Source organism: Annulohypoxylon maeteangense (genome assembly GCF_022496945.1).
Source record: "Annulohypoxylon maeteangense strain CBS 123835 unplaced genomic scaffold GGS22scaffold_3, whole genome shotgun sequence".
NCBI lineage: Eukaryota > Fungi > Ascomycota > Sordariomycetes > Xylariales > Hypoxylaceae > Annulohypoxylon > Annulohypoxylon maeteangense.
Window position 1 is genome coordinate 2,691,825 of NW_025953250.1, and position 14,677 is coordinate 2,706,501.

General features: G+C 46.5%; 5 protein-coding genes and 1 non-coding gene across 6 annotated transcripts; 2 read left to right on the top strand and 4 right to left on the bottom strand.

The window, feature by feature from the left end:
- The first annotated feature begins 255 nt into the window (after positions 1-255).
- GGS22DRAFT_98062 (uncharacterized protein) lies at positions 256-3,119 on the top strand. The gene is made up of 4 exons (XM_047968605.1): positions 256-1,311; positions 1,404-1,698; positions 1,767-1,901; positions 1,981-3,119. The coding sequence occupies exons 1-4, from the start codon at positions 403-405 to the stop codon at positions 2,991-2,993; spliced, it is 2,352 nt and encodes a 783-aa protein (XP_047822337.1). The 5' UTR covers positions 256-402; the 3' UTR covers positions 2,994-3,119.
- Positions 3,120-3,150: 31 nt separating this feature from the next.
- On the bottom strand, positions 3,151-5,518 carry GGS22DRAFT_185884 (fungal-specific transcription factor domain-containing protein; the record flags this gene model as incomplete). The annotated part of the gene is made up of 5 exons (XM_047964383.1): positions 3,151-3,197; positions 3,253-4,582; positions 4,669-4,700; positions 4,760-5,337; positions 5,391-5,518. The coding sequence occupies 5 exons, from the start codon at positions 5,516-5,518 to the stop codon at positions 3,151-3,153; spliced, it is 2,115 nt and encodes a 704-aa protein (XP_047822338.1).
- Positions 5,519-6,204: 686 nt separating this feature from the next.
- Positions 6,205-8,085, bottom strand: GGS22DRAFT_156047 (Thioesterase/thiol ester dehydrase-isomerase). Its single transcript, XM_047960306.1, has 3 exons — positions 7,692-8,085; positions 6,696-7,630; positions 6,205-6,489 (listed from the first exon to the last, which is right to left on the bottom strand). Exons 1-3 carry the CDS (start codon positions 8,051-8,053, stop codon positions 6,368-6,370), a joined length of 1,419 nt encoding a protein of 472 aa, XP_047822339.1. The 5' UTR covers positions 8,054-8,085; the 3' UTR covers positions 6,205-6,367.
- A 367-nt stretch (positions 8,086-8,452) lies between these two features.
- GGS22DRAFT_t27 lies at positions 8,453-8,548 on the bottom strand. Its single transcript has one exon. It is a non-coding gene; the product is annotated as a tRNA-Lys (tRNA).
- An 815-nt stretch (positions 8,549-9,363) lies between these two features.
- Positions 9,364-10,710, top strand: GGS22DRAFT_98095 (60S ribosomal protein L13). Its single transcript, XM_047968606.1, has 5 exons — positions 9,364-9,488; positions 9,584-9,617; positions 9,704-9,750; positions 9,833-9,991; positions 10,059-10,710. The coding sequence occupies exons 1-5, from the start codon at positions 9,486-9,488 to the stop codon at positions 10,458-10,460; spliced, it is 645 nt and encodes a 214-aa protein (XP_047822340.1). The 5' UTR covers positions 9,364-9,485; the 3' UTR covers positions 10,461-10,710.
- Positions 10,654-13,499, bottom strand: GGS22DRAFT_98112 (ARM repeat-containing protein). Its single transcript, XM_047968607.1, has 5 exons — positions 13,116-13,499; positions 12,865-12,996; positions 12,686-12,805; positions 12,498-12,626; positions 10,654-12,437 (listed from the first exon to the last, which is right to left on the bottom strand). Exons 1-5 carry the CDS (start codon positions 13,279-13,281, stop codon positions 10,960-10,962), a joined length of 2,025 nt encoding a protein of 674 aa, XP_047822341.1. The 5' UTR covers positions 13,282-13,499; the 3' UTR covers positions 10,654-10,959.
- Positions 13,500-14,677: the final 1,178 nt, after the last annotated feature.

Here is a 14,677-nt window from a genome sequence, read left to right on the forward strand (position 1 = left end):
ACAAAAATTGAGATATCAATGAGAATGGAAAGAAGAGAGGAACAAATACGGTAAAATATCGGAGGTAATAGGTGCTTCTTTCGGACTTTGTAATTAAAAGAGCTTCTCATAACTCAATTTCTCATCAATTATTAAACTACTAGGTACCTAATTAGAGAGAACGGGGGTCTGTGCGGGGCAACGATCGTAGGATTTAATTGGGACGGGTCTGATGGCATCAGCCGAAGCTGAAAATATTCTTACTTGGTAAAGCTGAAAACCCCTGGCACCCTGGCACCCTGGCTGTCTGGTCTAGGTGAGGTAGGTATCTAAGAATGAATATTCAGCTTGAAACATACCTATTATCATTCTTTCCTTCCAGGTTCTCATGGCATACACGTCTTATCTACCTACTATGGTTAGATGACCTCCCGCGGAACCGTCTCTCCAATAGACGTGGACATGGGTAGCCCATGTCGAATTCAGCTAGAGAATCGAATTGACCCGGACTTTCTCAACGCTCCCCCAACCGATGTCCAGCTCGAAATTACACAGGAACTACCTGCACACACCCAACGGGATACTATTGATCATAAAGACCTATGGGAATTACCTGTCGACGCTCGTCGAGAAATACTAGAATTAGATCTTCCTTCTGGATGGGAAATTCGAGAATGGCCTGGTCTTGCTAGTGTCTCCTACGTCCATCGGGACCGACAGATTAAAACGTGGAAAAGACCTACAGCCGAAGATGACTATACCCCCTTTCCAACCGTAGCGGACCGCCTCCGTTACTTCGACCCGAATACACAACCACCTTTACCACTTGACTTCCGAGTTTCTAAGGGGACCAAACTCGCCCAAGATGACGAACCAATATCAGAAACTCGGGGAACTTTTCAGTACCCCTTGGAAGTATATCTGGTACACACGCCGATAAGAGGATTAAGGCCTATATACCGTGCAATTGACACAGCCTACAATGCCTTTTTCGGGATGTTAGACATTCCTCATTTGGTCAATGGGTTCTTCGGACGCCATGCCTCCTGGGTTCTGCCAATTACACTCCTAACACTCGGGCTTGTCGTCTACTGTCTCTGCTACTTGGTGATCATGTTCATTCTAAGTCTTCCTCTGTTTTGGCGACTCTGGACAAGCCTGTTTTTTATATCAATCTTGACGTTTCCTTTCACTAGATTGTTAAGCACTCTTACGAAACCAGTAGTCGATATGTATATGTTAACAACTGTGGCGGGCACTGGTATGCTTGGACTTAACACTCTCGTAGCACTTGGCAGAGATCAAGCCGCTTGGTCGCATTGGAAAGTTCTAGTGAGCCCACCAATCTTTCTTCGATTCATATTTACTACCTACATACCTAGGTAGTACCTATCCATATCCGAATGGTCTGGCTAACTCGCTAGGTTGGCCCTTACATGTATGAACTCACGAAAGTCCGAAAGGCTCTCCAGGTAAATGGAAATCAGGATGCCGAGATGGAAGAGGACCAAATAGTGAACCATGACAACATAATCGAAGAAGTGCTTGACGAGAGTTTGCCGCTTCTTAATTATCCAAGTCTAACAGCACTGAGAACTGAATTTCCAGCAACTACTTTCACGTCATCTTCCCCGGTGGAAGCGCCGCCCCTTGATTTTGCAGAAACATCTTCGCCGCCGGTCCATATAGTTGCCGAGACACTTATTCAACAGCCAACATGTATGTAATTAGTTTATCAGCCCATAAGGCTTTAATCCTTGCTGTTACTAACGCGTCTGGGTGTATAGCTAAGTGGTCAGGAGATATATGCCAGTGCGTTAAGAGGCATTTGACCGAGGCAGAATACGAATATTATAAGAGCACATACAACACTGTTCTAATCGGCGAAACAGTTATGTTAGAAGATGGCATGGACGAGACAGGTTCGTGCACAGAGAAGTCTTCTCTATTATGTACTAGGATACATACCAGGGATTTACTGACATAATGATTTAAATACAGCTACCACACTGATCAAGTCCTGGCCTGCTTACCGAACCTTTGATACAAACTGCCAGGCCTTCACCCTAAATTTCCTCGACGTACTCTGCGACAGTAACCTATCCGCCGTCAGTACACGTATGGTTCTTCACTTCTCGTGGTTCATCCATATCCCAAACCTCGTAAACATTATCTTAGGGGTCTTGATCTCGTTCGCACCAACATACGGCGGAGAGGGAGAAATCGGCAACGTAGAGCGCTGGGCGCGTCCGTGCTTCGCGATAATCGCTTTCTTCATGACATATGCGTGCGGCTGGACCGTCTTCCAGAATCTGCTTGGGCCCAGGTTCGGCGTGTCACTAGAATCGCGGATCCAGAAATATTACACGCGCGCGGCGCGACGGTACCCGGAGTACCATGCGCTTCAGACAGAAAAGGCGCTGTTCGTATTCATGTTCTTAGTCTACGCGTTCATACACATGGGGATATTCGTTATGCTGACGTATGGCTATTTAATCGAGATGATCACTCCGTTCGTGCTAAACGAAGTCCTCATCTCCCGTGTCATGAAATTTCTCATCGGGTACGCGTCCGGCATAGAACCGCCCTGCGATCGTCTCAGTATCGGTGGGACCTTCGACTTCACCTCGCGCTCCACCATGCACATCATCAAGCTAGCCGTCGCGGCCGTAGCTGTGTTCTTCGTCTGGCCTATCATACTTTACCAGCGGATGTCAGGGGAGCCATCTTGGTTTGATTTCTCGTGGATCACAGACGTGTTTAGCAATTGGGCCGATCTGGGAGAGTTCAACGACAAGCACGAGCAGCTTATGGAGCTAGCCTACCGATACAATATCACGGTCCTCCCGACCGCTTTCAAGGCCGCGGCGAGGAATGGTAGTTTGAGCCAAGTACCGAGAGCAGCGTTTAAGGTTCTCCAGCATAGTAATTTTACGGAGTTTGTGAGTCCGGCGATTTGTTTGGTTTTTGGGGTGGGAAATGGAACGGGGTCTGGATTGGACGGTGAATTGTGATTTGTGTGTAATCATCCGTCTACCTGAGAATACCCATCTATTGATAAGTTGACTTTATTTAGGTACCTACTAGGTAGGTAGTCAGGTTCGTCAATTGAAGTTACACTCGAGCTCCTAAACCCCCTATTCGATCAAAGACGATGGGGTTGTCTCATCACTATAGACCAAAAGACCACTGGGTCGGACTCAACGTGTTGAAATTTGCTACGTTTATTAGTCCAACGAACTTGAATAGGGCGGCTATGACATGTTTACTTACCATCGGATGTTTGAAAGTCCATGTTATTCCATGACTCTGATAACGAGAAAGACCTGGCGGACCCGTCTAGCCAACCCATCCAGTCCTCTGAGGTTGTAGGTTCAAGATTAGGGGCCTTGTTAGGAGCCCGACGATTTTGAATAACAATGTTTAAAGCTTTGGCAGCTTTTTGCGCGTCCTTCGAAGTGCTACTATGCCGAAGCCATATGTTATAAGACGCTTCAAGATACTTCAGGATTTTCTCGATCAGTGCAGACTCGGCTGCTTTTCGGATCTCCCCGGGTGTCTTCTGAAGGTATAGGCAAAGAATGCTGATGGCAAGGAGGAAATCATGAGACACCAGGGACGAAACCCTCCAACGTTCTTCATATAACCGGCAAAACGGTTGCGTCTCTTCGTCAAACATACGTTGGTACTCGAGGAGTTTAAATGACGCATCTAGGATGGCTTCTCTTGAATAATTGAATTGGTGTGGTGTCCGAGTATGGCTAAACTGCCGATGGAGGACTATTTTGGCCCTGTAAAAAATGATTCGTAAGAAGACCTTTTGCATGATCATCTTCGGTGAATCTGCGATGCATTGGGCCATAGACAGCCATTTAAGACAGTCGGGGATAGATGCATGTGCTTCCTCGAGCTTAGCATCTATACTCATCACCTCCGCGTACGTGTGTGGTCTGATATCGGCGGCAAGATCCCATATCAGGCCAAGGGACGACATCATTCGGGACTTGCTAAGGCGATAAAGCATTATCGTTAGCTCCGTACCCGGTCTTGCGGGCGGTAGCTCTACCGTGTCTGCATCAAAATCGCTATCGTGAAGATTACGAGGCTCTTCTGTATCGGCCTGTCCCTCTTTAACCAACCTCGGGAGGCCCATCTGAGCAGAAATTGCGAGATCGAACTCAACAAGGGTTGTCCAAACACGTCTGCGCATCTCTCCCGCAAAGGCTGACATTCCCTCAAAGTGCTTTGGGTCTCTATGGTAACCCATATGCATAGCAATCTGCACAATAGTGCTCAAGAGGATCCAAACGCCAATATCGGCATCCTTGCAGAGGATATACTCCTTCATGAAATAGAGGATCATTGTCTCTATGACATATGTGCCTCCTCTAGTATACCTACCGAGGATGAGACATTGTACCGTATTGTGCCTGAACATTTCCATCATAGCCTGCAGATCAGTCTGCGGGGGCGTACTGGGTCGGAACTGCTCCCCAGGGTCTATTCTGGACACCTGAAACTGAGCTGAGAGAGACATGATGGCGAATAGGAGACCCAACCAGATAAAGGAGGTGGTAGATGGAGATTCCCAGAATTGCTCGTACTAGTGTTACGCGGTCAGTAAAAGATGTGAACATAAGGCACATATGCGCCCAGTTACTTAGACGGTTATGATATTTATATGCCTACCTCTTTAAGAAACTGGTGCGAATGCAGGATGGCTAATTTAGAATGGTCAGCTTTTACTGTATCCGCAGCACGATTTCGCGACTACACCAACCGGGAGACATTTCGAAGGAATTAAAGTAATGAGAAACCAGTCGGTCGGCAACCTGCCTTGGAGGCACAGAAGCCAAAAGCTCCTCTTTATTTGCGTGCCTAGAGCATCCATATAGCAATTGGGGTCCCGTTATGTCAAATTCAGGTGTTTCAGTGACTTGATGCGTATTTTGCGACTCTTCCTCCTCGAGATGATCTTTAAGCTCACCGATCCCTTCGAGAATCGCCGCCCAGTGGGCGCTACTCACATAGCTTACGCTCGCTTCGCTTAATCTCATGCTCCCGCAGTCTGATGCTGGCGAGGCATCTTTGAGGATTTGTTTGGTTGAAGCAGGGGTGAAAATAGAATCAGTCGACGACATAGAACTTGGCGACTCAGGCGTCGTGTTTATTCCCGACGTCTTCATTAAGTCAACTACAAGGCTCTCCAGCTGTTGTATCCTATCCTGCACACTTAGAGGAGCCTTTGTCGACTGATTTGATCCATCGTGAGATGGCAAATTTGTAACATAAGTGCAGGACGAACCCAAGCCTCGTCTCGTGCATGCGCTACACGGATGCTCTCGGTCACATTTTAATCTAGGGAAGTTAGGTAAGTCGATCGTGGTATTTGTGGATGCCGTAACACATACTTTCGTTTCCTGCAGAGGTTGCAAGATAGTTGCGGTTTATCCCGACGCCTACTTAGTGGTAGACGAGCACGGCCTCTAGGCGTAGTTCCAGACCCACTATAGGGGATCCGTCCGTCTTGATCAGGCATTCCTTATACGAACTCGCTTCGAATTGGAAATAAGAGCAGATTCTTGGTATCGTTTCTATACATAAAGGATTTAATATGAAGGATATATATTCCAAGACTGAAAGAAATATAGTGATTGTCGATATTATAATCATCATCTCCGTGGTCCGATCCTCCGCTCCGATCCTCCGTTGCTTCCCACGCCTCCTTATTCCTTGCATTGCCAATCGATATATGCTGTAAGATTTTCGGGGATTTTCACGTATATCATTAATGTCTGTAAGATGAGCAAAGTACCTACCCAAGTATATATGGATTTCGTTTGAGTAAGCTTTGAGAGCTATCAACTCGATAACTGATCGTCATGAACCTGCATGTCATGTGACACAAATTCAACTCTAGGTCATAACGTTAGAAGTATTAAATACACGAAAGTTCTTTCAAGCGGGAATATATCTATATAAATACATCTAGGTACCTACGTACTAACTACCTTGCTTGTAGCGCCTTCCCGTGCCTTTGGCACTACTTAAGTGAATGCCCAGGTGGTCACACCCGACAGGACTGGCCCTATATCACAGGAGGTCAGTGTACTATGAGGGGTCCCTAAAAATAGCAATAGAGGCCACTAGCGACTATATTTACAGTGATACACAGCCAAAGATAGGTAGTAATAAAAAGGAGCCTGAAATTGTCAACTATAACGTACCTATCTACATAAGTATCACCATTCACTATATAATATTATATGACCAAAATCTAATGATTCTTAACTTTGATCAACCTTGGCAACTTTCTTAAGGCCAATAGTCATTATAATTAAATTGCTCGCACCTATTCTTCACAATTAGGAATTAAATAGTATGTGTTTCACTCGGTAAGGTTAACGTTCTCAGTCGACAATTCGGTGACATGCTCTCGGCGATCTTCTACATCTCCAAGTTGCACCCTCCTCCTTGCATCAATGTACATCATGTACTCCTGGTATGTATCTACATCATTACAAGTTAGTTATATATTTGGGGCTTGCGTTGCACAATTCAGTGAGTATGCGAACTGTTTATTTCCAGGAGAGTTGGAAACAATGGTGGCAAGGGTAATCTAAGTAGGGGAATCGAGGTGATAATAAACACATATAATAGCAAGAAAAACAGACATTGTATAGAATAACGGGAGAAGAATGAAGGGTAAAACATACGAGGTAAGACCTTAACATCCTTTGGCACCAAGAACGTGTAGTTAAACTGGCCCGTTGGCTTCGCGTTCCCATGCTCGACGTCCCGAACCTTACTATCTACCCTAACATGCAGCCGCGTCATCGGATTCTTCGGATCCCTCTGCTGCGGCTCGCTGCCATCTTCCTCTAACAGCGACGGGTCCGTGTACACGACAGTAGCCGTTAGGTACAATACGCTGCCGACGGGAACCGGATTGCGAAATGTACACGGATCAGCACTGATAAACGTCGGCCGTGCGTGCGCAAAACTCGCCGCGCAGCAGAAGGCTAGCTCGAACGTCTGTTTCAGGTGGAAGCCTCCGAAAATCATAGTCTGATGCCGGTTGCGGTACTGCGGCTGCATGATCGAGGCGGTCGAGAGCTGGGTCTTAGACATAGAGATCACGTTCGGCGGCTGCCGGATACTGTTATTAGGATCGTGGTAGGCGAGCTGCCGTAGCCAGATCTTGTGGATTAGGGCTGATTCGGGATCGTTTGGTTCCGTCTCGAGAAGGGAGGTTTTGAGGTTCTTTTTCTTGGCCAGGGCTTTGGCTTCTCCGGCTTTGAAGATCACCTCTTCCGAAGGCGTGGAGGCGAGGAGACGCGGTATGTTGACGGGTTTCTTCGTCGTCGGGTCTAGGGCTACCATCGTGAAAGTGCACGTGAGAAGCACGTCTTCAGGCTTGCTAGGCTCGCCTTCGTCCCTGGCCCTGGCGACCTTGCATGTGATCTCTACGCTGCTTCTCCCAGATGCGTATGTTACTTGCCCGCTATATTCGAGATCACATATCTCGGTCAGCGGGTGAGCGATAGTGATACGATCGAGAGCGGCAGTCACAACAGTAACGCCGGGTCCGGTGTGTTTGTAGACGATGATGCCGGACAAAGCATCGAGGTCCATGAATATCGTACCTAACCTATATCACATCCATCTAGTTAGAGGATGCGCCTATTGAATGAGAGAAAGGAGCCTAGGACCTTATTTGACCCGATGAGTTGATATATGTATCACTAAGCCACGGGTCTCGTCCCAGCGGAAGCACAACTCGGTGGTAGCTATCGCTCATTTTCTTAGGTGTGAGATCGCGCTCCTGCGACCGAGCCTCGTCAGAAGCGATGTTCTTCCCTTCTTGCTGGAGTCTCCATGCTTCGATCCATGACATGGGTAGACGGTCATCCGTGAGACCGCGGAATACACCGTCGGTGAGGCGGGAAGATGTGACATGGAAGCATCTCCTAGGATAGGAGTGAGGTTTTCTCAGGAGAGCACATCTCTCTAAAACTTCAAGCCGGGAGGCTAAGACAATTAACTGCCGGATAGCGATTTTGCTGCAGATCATGGTAGAGAAGCCATTGATTGGGTAGAAGTTAGTTTTATTTATTATTTGATCTAGATTAAATACCGATGACGCAAAACAAAGTATCCATGTACTTCTTACCACATCAAATGTGGAGATTGATTGTCAACTGAGATATCATAGAAACTAATGAAATCATGCTTCCTTCCTACCTACAACCTACCTCCTATGCAAACTGAGGTTTAATAAGACACGCGGCTCCCATTATGACACCTAACTTATAAACTCAAAAATAAACATCAAACAGTTGGATACGGAAACACCATTGTTAGGTAAAAAAGATAACCGAAATGGAGAGAAAAAAAAATATGCAATTATGCGCCTCAGGCGGGGGTCGAACTGTTTTATTGTTAATGATGATTCACAGGAAACATGTGTCAATGACCTGGAGTTGATATGCACTTACCCCGCAACCTTGGGATTCCGCAATCTGATCGGATAAAAGTCCCACGCTCTAGCCAATTGAGCTACCAAGGCAGGCACATTGATTGAGGTGAACTCCGAGGTACAACCGTTAGGATGATTACCATTGGATGATTACTGGGGTTTCTTTTTGTTTTATATACCAAGTTTTCCTGGCTAAGGTTTCTGGGCTTACTTAGTGCGTCCTGTGTCTTACTAAGATTCAATGGTTATGTAATGTGACTCGGATTCAAGTTCCAAGTTGGGTGGCTCTCTACGTAGAGAGTAATTAGCATACTACCTAGTAGGTTAAAGCTATATCAAATTGCAAGAGACTACATAGTAAGTACCTAGGCAGGTAATTACAATTTGAGGAATACTATAGACAGTGAATACTTTCCAAATAATCATCTAGAGACTGAGACATCTATAGATTAATATGAAGAATGCTTATTAGTACCTAGTAGTAGACCATATGCGAAATATAGTCGACATAAAGGCAAATACATAACACAATCAGTATACTCAATGCTGCTATGAAACAATCTGTCATATTGACATAAATAGAAACTCAGTATATATTTGTTTAATTAATACATAGGTCGTAGTATGACAGAGTGTGATTGTAGATACTATGTAGAAAGCCACATGACTTGCTCTGTCACTGAGAACGTTCTTAACTTTTTGCACAATGCAGACACTCCATTGCCCCGCCTATCAATTTCAAGTGGATCCCATTCCGGCACCCGGAATAGGTACCTGTATCTCGTACCCAATACATCAAATCAAGCCACTAATGACCCCACATCTAACACACAAAATCGCACAGCCACTTTTCAAAAATTGTAGGGTTTTCAAGCCCTTCAAAAAATTTGGCGAAAGTGCGGGTTGGTCTAAGCCTGCTACTCTAAGGAAATTCTCGTGCCTCCAATCCGGGAATTGGAATTGAGTAGACCTGCGATCCACGACCATTCTTTCCATAATCACCAACCCTTGATCGCAATCAGTCACAATGGTTAGTACTATCTTTCGATTGCTATGCTGCTATTAAATACACGAGAAATTCCTCATTTCGAATAATCGATACGCTAACATGTCAATTTACTACAGGCGATCAAGCACAACAACCAGATCCAGCACAACCGTATGTCAACCCAAGGCCATCCCTCGACGATAACCGAGCGATTGCACTAGAAGTAACAAGACGAATGAACTAACCAAAGTACATAGATTTCCGAAAGGATTGGCAGCGACGGGTTCGAACTCACTTCAACCAGGTATGGATACGAATGTCTATATAAAAACCATACCGACGAGATTATAAAATGCAAGATATTCTAACATTGTGATGGAAAATAGCCCACCCAGAAGATCCGCCGCCGCTCTGTCCGTGCTGCAAAGGCCGCCGCTGTCGCCCCTCGACCCGTTGACAAGCTAAGACCTGTCGTTCGATGCCCGACTATCAAGTACAACCGCCGCGTTCGTGCCGGACGTGGTTTCACTCTCACTGAGTTGAAGGTACATTCTTCGCAAATTCAAACTCGACGTGTAATTTTCTGGATTATCTTTCCTAACATTTTTATAGGAAGCCGGTATCCCTCGTCTCGTAGCTCCCACCATTGGTATTTCCGTCGATCACCGTCGCCAGAATCTTAGCGAAGAGTCCCTCGCCGCCAATGTTGCCCGTCTGAAGGCCTACAAGGCCCGATTGATCGTCTTCCCTCGTAAGGGCGCCAAGCACCCCAAGGCCGGTGACAGCAAAGACATCGACCTCAGCAATACCCAAACCGTTTCCATCGTTGGATCGACCCTCCCCATCGTTCCCGTCGGCGAGGGCATCTCAGAGATCAAGAAGAGCGAGCTACCCAAGGCCATCGAGGGTGGTGCCTACGCGAAGCTCCGCAAGGCCCGAAGTGACGCCCGACTACAAGGCGCACGGGAGAAGCGAGCTAGGGACAAGGCCGAGGCCGAGGCTAACAAGAAATAAGATGGGGGTTGAACTCAGACAGGGTCTGCACGGGAGTACGGACGGCATCATCAGGGTTCTGCTTTCGTTGTGTTGTTGGTTGGTCATGGTGGGTTGGCTTGCGGTTTCTGTGTAGCCAGGAGAGAAAAGATATCACCCTTCTCTCGCCACACAAAAAGACTGAAGCCATTATTGCATCTTCCGGTTTGCTCTAGGTCTTTCTCAATGAAAAATGAATGGACATGATCTACGTCTTCGAACCAATGTGACGTGAAACCGCGAAGTGCCACATGAGCTAGGGCATAATGTTGTAATGGTTAAGCAAGCTCAACAAATTTTATAGGGATTGGTAGAAGAGCGTCATCCAACGATCAGATCTACCAGGATTTGTATTCTAAAGGCTTCTAACAAACTTGATCTTCTAACCTTTAGGACAAGCTAAACCAAGCCCATAATATCGACGTTCTACAGATCGGTCTTCCCATGTCCAGGCTTAACGTCTCACACCTTATTCTCATCGTTAGCAATTAGCTCCCCATCCCGTCTTCAATACACGCCTAAATTTATTTATTGCCAGAGTAGGCAATTCATCTGGACACCGTTTCAACAGCTCGGCGATAAGCACTAGCCCGTTCTCCCGGTCTACCTTCGCCATGGTTGCCGCCTGAGCCGAGTCAACTTGCTGCGGCTCCAACTGGCCCAGTCCACTTAGCGCCGAGAGGTCGGGTGTAGACCCCGGTTCTTCTTCTTCTTCTGGGGTATTCTCTTGGACGATGGCGTCTTGGTCTTGGGTTCCAGGTGCCTTCTCTCCGTTAACAGCCTCGACGAGCACGTTCACGATCTCAGGCCGTTGATGCAGGAACCGGGCTACGACACTGGCACCGGAAGATGAGCGCGCCATCAGCGCAAGCACAAACCATAGCTCGGATCGGAGGACGGGAAATTTGGTTTGTAGCCCAAGATACAGAAGCGTGTCGGCGAGCGCGGGATGTACGGCATAAAATTTGTCTATTGCAGACAGGGATAGAGACGCAGTTTCTTCTTCGGGTAGAGGAGTTGCTGTATCAGAGGCAGGGAGCAACGCAGAGCCTACCGGCATAGAGGAGTACAAAACCCGGCAGATGTTGGCTACCGCGCGCGCTGTCTCCATCTTTATTGGGTCTTGATCTGCTTTGCGGTGCAGCTCCATCAGCTCGTGGAGTGGTGTCCGCTGCTCTTGCGTGTCTGTGGTCGGAGTTAGGGGTAAGCACACACGACGCACATTTGGTGCGCAGTTCACGAGGAGAAGGCGTGCGAGAGAAACCCCGTCAAATTGAATCTGTGGTTGCGTGTCCATGGCCCAGGTCTGGGGGAGCATGGCCGCGCCCAGGATCCCAGCCGAGCCTAGCACGGATTTGTTGCTAGGGGGAATGGATAGATTCTTTAAGAAACTGAGCGCGGAGTGGAGGAGCTGGAGGTCGGGAGTTGAAGAATCAGAGTCGGGGGGCGAGAGAATTGCGATGAGCGGCTTGTGGATAGATAAGTTCTGTACTAGGGCGATGCTGGAGGCGTCAGAGCGGGCGAGGTTGCCGAGCGCGAGACATGCTGCTGTTTGCAACTGTACATGCTGAGAGGAAGAGAGCCATCGGAGCAAATAGTCGACTAATGGTCCATCTAGGGGACAGAGAGATACAAAGAGAGGGTTTCCAGATAGATCGGCTAAGGTCTGGGTATATGTGGCCTGCAGTTGGTTGAGCTGTGCTCGTTCTTCAGCGTCTTCGGTTTCGAAGATACGGGGGGCTTCGATGACTATTTGAAAGGCTGCAAGGAACACTTTGATGGAGTCTGGGGTTTCGAGGAAGCTCTCTTGGAAGTTCTGATGGGAGAGATATGTTAATGCGGCAGTAGATAGTCCTACGAAGCTATCTAGATCTGTAGATTCTGGGTTGGAGGCTTCCAAGGTGGCACGAGATAGGAGAACATGAGGTGCTTGTGGGACGAATAAATTAGGCTCGATATCTTGAATTCCGTTAGTGCCAAACTGCGTTGGGTAGGTATCTGGGCTGAAAGTTTGCTTACCTTGCGCTGCTACAAGGCCTGCCAATTTATATAAATACGCCGACGCTCTATCTTGTAACTCTGGGTTTATGAGGAAGTCAATTATGGCTTTAGTCAAGTTCGCTTTGGATACAGCTATCTGAGCAGGTTCTAGTTAATAACTCATTAGAAGACATCCATATATTTGCGATCCAATTGAATATCCTCACCGTAATCTACACAGATATTATATAGAACTGGAATGGCGAATTGTAATAAAGTGTGATGATATAACAGACCGACTAGCTCAGGTAGACGACCTGAGTCAATAACCCGTTGTCGGTTTTCATCTATTATATATAGTAAGCATAAGGAAAACTGAACTGGGCTATAAATCGGACATGCAGACCTTTGTCTGCACAAGTATTCCCTATGATACGAAGTGCAAATGCTGTAAGATCCGGATCTAAGTTATCCCCTTTCAGGAGTTCAAGGAAAAAATCTAGTAACCCGGATTTTCCAAGCGGTATTCTCCATAGTACTAAGAAAAGGATGTTAGCGAGGTGCTTTCTATAAGTATTATGTGAACATATAAAGTTATTTGGGAAATATGTGAATGTTTAAGAAGTGAAGAAGTGAAGAAATGAAGAGATCGTTCACCTTCTCGACTTCCAATAGCAATACTTGCAGCTAAGATCTGAAGATCTGGAGACCCCGCTTCCTTCAGCTCCTGTGCGACATCGAAGATCTGTTGTAGTGTCTGGGTTCCTAATTCTTCGTTTTCGGGGATGTCCTTAAAGAGGACTTGTATCTGATCAGGCGTCATGATCTGCGGTCCATCCCAAATCGAAGTTCAAATATGATTCCTGCGGTCACATAAACAACCGTCGTGAGGGGGGGGAAGGAAAAAAAAAGAAAGTCTCCGACTAGGTGCCTAGTAGTTGACAAATGTTTAACTATTAGGCAGGTTTATTACATAACTAAGTTTATATATATTTCTTTAGATTTGCGGCAGTGATGATGGCGATAGATGTGTTGGTGCCTACCAACTCGAGATTGGTTTAACGACGAATGATTGGATGCCCGAGCTCGGGAAGGTCCCCGACGAGTAGTGCTTCCACTAATCGGAACCCTATCCGGGAAAAATTAGGTGAGCAACGTGAGGCTCTGTACCTTTTTACAGCGGGTCTGGAAGGTGCCCGCCCACTAACTAAACGAATAAGCTGAACTAGCGGGGAAGACGCGTCACCCTCTCTTTCCCTACGCGCTTCCCTAGATACCTCCATGGCTGCTACTTCTATTTTCCAACTGATACAGCTATCCTGAATTTCAATATTCCCTTTAGGAACATTATCCTAGAATGAAGTAGAGAACTTCCAATACCCATCGTGAAAATCAACTCAATTACTAAAGGATACCTATTAATCTAGGCTCACTCGGTCAACGAGGAAAGTCCAAGAAGTATGACTACAACAGATCATTTATAAAATCCATCGAGATCCTATAAATACAGATAATTGGTATAATTATTTCAATCTCCCAAGCTCTTATAGCCGACGGTCTTCTCTATGATGCTTCGAAATTCCAAACGCTAGCTGTCAGTACTTATTTTACGAGAACTTCGATCGACCCCGGCTTTCGGGGCCTTGTGAGGATACCGTACTCCAGTCTATCGAAATGTCTCGTAACAAGTTACACGATTTAGGAACACATTCGTGGTTCGGGGGACGGAAATCTGAGACTGTTACATCAGATCACCGTAATCTAGAGATTCTATCGCATCATAAGAAAAAACTGGTTGCCTATATGTTTGTCAGAGATGTCATCACTCACTATCGGTTAATTTGTTTGGCAAGGCTACCTTTCGTCTGTTCTACGGGAACGTGATGACTTAGAGAGTTTTGAAGCACATTTGGCGTTTGTGTATCGAGCAAACCATACCGTACGGAAGATAAGAAGGTACCGAGGTCCCTCGTGTTCGTGATATGCCTAATTTCAACGATCCGGTGTGTGCGATGCTAGGTTTCGCCGCGAGAATCCGTTTTGATCGGTAACCAACATCTCTCGGGTCGATCTTGGCGAGCAAAGAGAATCGTCTGCTCTGCTCTTCTGAATTAGAAGTTCAACACCTACGCGGCAACTTGCCTGGCCCTTTTTTGTGATCCATAATGCTAATCTTTCATCGTCTAGATAATAACCAACACAAAAATGAATTTTAAAAA